This window comes from Hipposideros armiger, unplaced genomic scaffold (assembly GCF_001890085.2).
Source record: "Hipposideros armiger isolate ML-2016 unplaced genomic scaffold, ASM189008v1 scaffold_34, whole genome shotgun sequence".
Lineage (NCBI taxonomy): Eukaryota > Metazoa > Chordata > Mammalia > Chiroptera > Hipposideridae > Hipposideros > Hipposideros armiger.
This window is the reverse complement of record NW_017731384.1, coordinates 3,955,377-3,961,376: the sequence shown is the minus strand read 5'-3', so window position 1 is coordinate 3,961,376 and position 6,000 is coordinate 3,955,377. Positions and strand designations below refer to the sequence as shown.

The window sequence follows — 6,000 nt, the reverse complement described above, 5'->3', positions numbered from 1 at the left end:
ACAGAAATAACATTCTCTGGAAGGTCAGAGGGAAGAATAGTTGTACCTAGCACCGACGTCTGGAGAGGCTTCGTGGGAGGAGGAAGCAGCCTTCATCACTGCCTTTTTAGGTGTTTTAGAGGTGGAGTTGTGGCATAAGATGGTGATGCCAGGCAGAGGGAACAGCCAAAGCAAGATGAGTGAAGCCTGGGTGCTACCTGGGGATCACCCAAGTAAAGAATTGGGTGTCAAGGTTTATAGATATAGGAATGAATCCCGAGGCCCCGTCCGTCAAACGCTGCCTCTCACAACCTGAGGACAGGTGGAGCTTGGACATAAGGACACCATAGACCCAGCCTCTCTCCACCCACCTACCTCCCTGGCCGCACACACCCTCCTGGGAACACCACAGTAGCCGTCGTTTGTATGAGTCACTTGGCACCTGTCACAAAACCTGCGCTGGAGCCAGTGGGGGACAGCGCATGTCTTGGTGTCCTGTAGTTTGCCTAGCCTTTCCATCAGGTTACACGTGTCACCAGGAAGCCCATAACTTACACACTTTTCACTGTCCCCTAACCCCTGACTGGCACCATACTTTGGGTAAGCACTCAGCCTTTTGGTTTCTGTTTTGAAAAACTGACCAGAGAGTCTTGGAAACAGCACGTGGTTCCTTTAGGTAGAGAAAAGCATTCTGACCCTACTTTTCAGGCAGATGTTTTAAGACTCATCCTCGCATGACCCGCCAGTCAGTTATGTAGCTGATGAACAAGCCATAGATGGCCTTTTGGTGGAGTTCTGCCTGAATTAGTGATATGTACCCAGCAAATATTACTGTATTCCCCACTCTCACGAAACAGTGTGTTTAAGTCATAAGCCGTACAATAAAAATGCATGCGCTGGAATTCTGCATGTAAGATCTGGTGAAACCGTGGAGTCTGACATTTAAGTAATGGGGTGGTAGTGGCGTCAGTGTCCTAGTTTTGCTAATGTCCTAGGTGATATAAGATGCTACCACTGGGAAAGCTGGTGAAGGGTATATGAGAACAGTCAGTACTGTTTTTGCAAATTCTTGAGTCTTAAATTATTTCAAATAGAAATAAAAAGTTTTCTTTTAAAAACAAGACCATCAGAGAGATCATCTAGTCCAGTTGCTTTCAAGCTTTTATTTTAGCAGCGGCCTCCCTCTCTCGCCCTGCCCCTCTCCCATCCGCAGCAGCTCCCAGGCACCTCCTGACAACTGCAGGGCTCCGAGCAAAACAGCTTAAAAGATGCTGATCCAATCCAACACCTTCAGGTCCCAGATGAGGGCATCGGGGCCCAAAGTGGTAAATGCACCACTATTTAGTGACTATCCATAGGAACACAGACCCTGGGGAGCTTTTTGGTAGTTGCTCTCTGCAGATCACTGTAAGTCACAGCTTGTTACCTAATGCTGAGGTGTCTTTTGTCAGGCTAGGTGAGATTAATTGGACTGAAGAGCGTTTATGCTTCTGTGTTCCATTTCTGGTGTGTGGGCAATGTATTTGGTCGAGGCCATGCATGGGCCAGTTGGGCTGGCAGGTGGTTTCCCAATTTACCACTCGGCTTGGGGCGCTTGCCTAGGAAGGCCAGCCTTGGGCAGAGGGCAGGAGCTCAGGGCCTCACAGGAAGTCCCCTGGCTTCTTACCCGCTTGGCTTCTGCTCCAATCACCAATGAGGACAGAGCTGATTAGCTCTCGTCTTCCTTCCCATCCATGCAGGCCTGTGTCACTGAAGTATCCTGAAGTAAAGGGAGACACCGGATGCCTTGGTTCACTTCCAAGGTTAATATAATTGTAGCCATCTTCTCTCGGGTTTGTGCAGGACTTTCAGGTTGCCCTTTCTCATATGTTCCCTAAGTTAAGCCTCACCCCAGGCTGTGACATAGGCAGACTGCTTTTATTTCTGCTTTCTAAGTACGTGACATGACTTTTCTAAGGTCAATGAATCTGTAAGAAAGCAGGTCTCCAGGACCCTGGCAAATGCTCTTTTTACTGGAGAGATTTTGGTTATTGCGAAACACATACACAAAAGTGATGGCCAGCAAGCTGGTGGCGGGGCAGTGGCCGTGATCATCACAGGCACGATCCTCAGCCGCTCATGGTTTCGAAGTGTGATGACTCCGAGACTTCGTCGTTCTCCAGACTTACACAGGAAGCGGAAGCGACGGTTTCCTCTCTTCCTACACCTCCAAACGGTTAGAGACTGAAGGACCCATATGGGGGTTGGATGAGTAAGACTTAGATTTTCCTGAAAAGTGGAGCAAGTTGTCCCTGTACCATGTCAAGAGAGATGGATGTGACAGCTGGCTGGCAGGACAGCTGCCCCGGGGCTGCTGGCTTGCCCAGACTCCAGGGGGCTGCATGTCAGCTGCCATGCTTTCTTATTTAGCAACAGTTGTTGATGCGTTGCTTCTGCAGGGGAAACTGGCAGTGTCCTCTCCCCTGGCATCATCTTTGCCCTCCGTGTGGTAGGACAGCGCCTGTGCCCTCCTCATGGGAACTTCTCTTGATGCTGCCATGGGTCTGTTCCCTTGACAATCTCTGCCTCGCATCCTGGGATGTTGGGAAAATCGGTGGGCTGCTTTCATGGTGGAAGGCTCAGCTCATACTTGACACCATATTCACAGCTACTACTTATTAGAAAAGGCATCTCCTAAGAAAGGTGTTGATTTTTCACACCCCAAGAGACACTGAGAAAGTAAACTAGTGACTGCCTCAAGAATACTGTCAAGCGTCTGCCCTTGTATGCACCTCGCACATAGGAGGCACTTACTGAGCATCTGTTGGGTGACCTTCCGAAGCAGCGGCTCTCAGTCCCCAGAGGGCTTGTCAGCATCAGGACCACCTGCAGGGCGTGTTCCAGTGCAGACCTCGAGGTCTGTCCTGCAGAGTTCCTGATTCAGCTGGTCCGGGCGGGGGCTCACGAATTCATTTCTAGCAAATCCCACATGATGAGGGTGCCATGTAGGGACCATACTTGGAACATTTCCGCTATAAAGTGGAGATGGGCAGACTCTTTCTTAAAGGGCTGGGTAGTAAATATTTTAGGCTTTATGGGCCTTGCAGGCTCTGTCACAACCACTCAACGCAGCCATTATAGCCACAGGAAATATGTAAATGAATGAGCATGGCTGTGTTCCAATAAAACTTATTTATGAAACAGGTGGTATCCTGATTTCAAAAGAAAAAAAAATTGTGTTGCAAACACAAAAATTTTTTAAATAAAAAAAATGAAGACCAGAGCCTCATTCTGAGTGGCTTTCTGAAAGCTCTTGGATGGGAGTCAGTGTCAAAGACGCAGATGTTGGTCAGATCCCATCTCTGCCATTCACCAGCCATGTGACTTTGAAGGTCACTAACATCTCCGTAGCATGAGGATAGTAATTTTACAGTGAAAAAACTGAGGGACTTGCTGACATTTATTAAGTGTAGGTGGAGCTTCCGTGAGTGTTTGATTTACTATTTTTTATATTATTCTGCATGATTGAAATGTTCCAGAATTTTAGAATTTATGTCTTTCAAAAGTAAGCATAACAATTCGTTCGTGTATAGGTGGCTTAGATTTTAAGTTCCAAAGTCAACCAAAAGATCAAGTGTCTTACAAAGTCAAAATCATCTTAGGAATCCCCTCAAATCACACACCCCTGGGCTGCTTTCCATGGGTTACCCATCTCAGCACTTTACTAAGATTGACTTGCTTTGTCCTCGTCATAACCACTTGAAATAGTTGCTGTTAATGTCCTAGTTTACAGATGAGGCAGAAGGAGAAATCCTTTGTCCAAGGTCATGCTTCTGGGAAGTCACAGAACTGGGGTTGGAACCCGGGCAGTCTGACCTCAGAGGCCATTGTCTTTTGTTACTGTAGAGTACTACATGCAATGTTCACTTCCTTATCTATAATCTCTCTGGGTTGAGGAGCAAAAACGCTGCTTGAAAATAAGCGGCATCGTTGTGCCTTCAGTAATGTGTATGGTGAGCTAGAGGAAGGAAGGAAATTGCAGCAGGGGGCTATGGCAAATGTGCTTTCAGTGTATTTCCAATTTTCACCTGATTATGCTGGAGTGTCCCCGTGCCAATGCATAGAATGCTTTGGAAGCAGTGCCAAAGCAGGAAGCTGCCCCTGTCCGAGTGTGTGTATATCCATTCTGACAATATATTGTATTTCTGGAAACCTTGCCCAAAAAGAGATCGCCCAATCTCAGTTCAGCTTCATAAACACACCCTGATTTTGTGCCTGTTGTGTGCTGCAGCCTGAGCCAGGCACCGGGGGTTACAGACGTACCACCGTGTCTAAAACACCGTGCTTGCCCTCAAGTGCATTGATGACTGTAGGTCCCGAAGGGATAACTTTGGTGGAAACCCGGTATGTGCAAATGACACACCATAAAGGGAAGAAACATGGGTGTATGTTACCTGGCCCAGAATGGGCAGCCTAATAAAATGTGATGTGGCAGAATCTCGACCACCCATGGATGACCCCAGAGAACAGTGCACAGCCTGGTTCCTTTGACCCTTGGCGTGGGAATGGAGAATGATGGGGCCTGAGTGAGCTTGGCTTAGTCCAAAAATGTGGTCCTTTTATGACTGGAATGAGTGATGTGCTTTTTCTTCCCCCAGGATCCCAGGAGCAAGCACAAGTTTAAAATCCACACTTATGGAAGCCCCACCTTCTGTGATCATTGTGGGTCATTGCTATACGGACTTATTCATCAAGGGATGAAATGTGACAGTAAGTAAGCTCTTTTGTCTTCTGTTAAATGGCGAGGCTTGGAAGCACATGCCCAGGGCTTGCCGAGCACTTCAGGTTGAGTAACTTCTCAGCACCAGCTCATCAACAAAGAGAATTCATTCAGATTCATGCCAGACCAATAAAGTGTAGGATTTCTCCACAATCAAAGTCCTCGTTTATTAAACAACTTAATTGCCTAATTATGAATCAAAACAAGCACCCAATTTGTAAGGAAGTTGGTGCTGTCACACTTTTTCATGGTAGAAATCTTCAGTCACTGTAAATGCAGGCTCGTCAAACCCCAAAGCAAATGTTCGGTGTTGAAAGGAGACTCCGCACCTCCAGATGCCCACATTTGGGTGGGTCGGCTTCAAAGCAAGCTAAGCCGTCGCACTCATTATCCCCCTCTGTCTCTAATTAGTGGGTGGACTGCAGAAAAATCCAGGAGGCCCTCCTTGAACTGAAACCACAGTGAATATCACAACCAGGATGCGTCTTACTCAAGTTCACTCATCCTGCATGTCCACAGACAGATCAAATTTTACGAGTCCCGTTAGAGAGAAAGTCACTGAAGACCCCTGACGAGGGCGGCATCAGCCCTCTTCCATTCTCCTTTTTTGTTCTGTACATATCTCCATCAACTCCCAGGAGGAAAGAAAAACAACTGTGGAAACTCTTTGTTTTGGTAATTCTTCTATTTTGAGATTCCCCAAGCTATGTATTTACTTAAATAAAAGTTTACACTTTTAGGACATGAAAGGTAATTACTGAGTCTGTTTTTTTTCTAGTAGACAAGGAAGCATTGTGGGAATATCAGCATATTGTCACTCATTAATGACTATTATGGCCAATGGCTTTATAATGTATCCTACATGGAACAAACACAGTATATAAGAATCAAGATAGGGGAGCATTACAGAGGAGATGGACGGTTTCTCAGAACGCAGGGCTCTTCCCCCCACAGAGCCGTGGAATGGAATTGCCCAGCGAAACCTCTGTGATGAACCAGACCAGTAGCCTGCTGTGTTTCAAGAAACCCTAGAATTCCAAAGACATGGTTTCCAGGGGTTCGCAAGTGCAGCTTCTAAGTGCATTTGTAAATATACTTTTAGCTGCTTGGAAACTTGGAACAAAAGTGTCACACACACAACCTTGACAAGCTGAAGATGACATTGGAGACTTGACGTTGCCAGCTTCACTCACTGGCACAACGTGCACTCAGGTTTCTCCTGGGTCGTCCATGGCACAGACGGGGTGGGGTGGGGGGAAGCA

At 46.9% G+C, this 6,000-nt stretch overlaps 1 protein-coding gene across 2 annotated transcripts in view; it reads left to right on the top strand.

Annotated features, from left to right (window-relative positions):
• The window catches only part of PRKCA (protein kinase C alpha), a 375,771-nt gene that overhangs the window by 262,100 nt on the left and 107,671 nt on the right, over positions 1 to 6,000 (top strand). For both annotated transcript variants that reach the window (XM_019637708.1, XM_019637709.1), the window contains one exon: positions 4,617 to 4,728. In XM_019637708.1, coding sequence (XP_019493253.1) covers positions 4,617 to 4,728 — 112 coding nt within the window. The remainder of the gene's footprint in view (positions 1 to 4,616; positions 4,729 to 6,000) is intronic.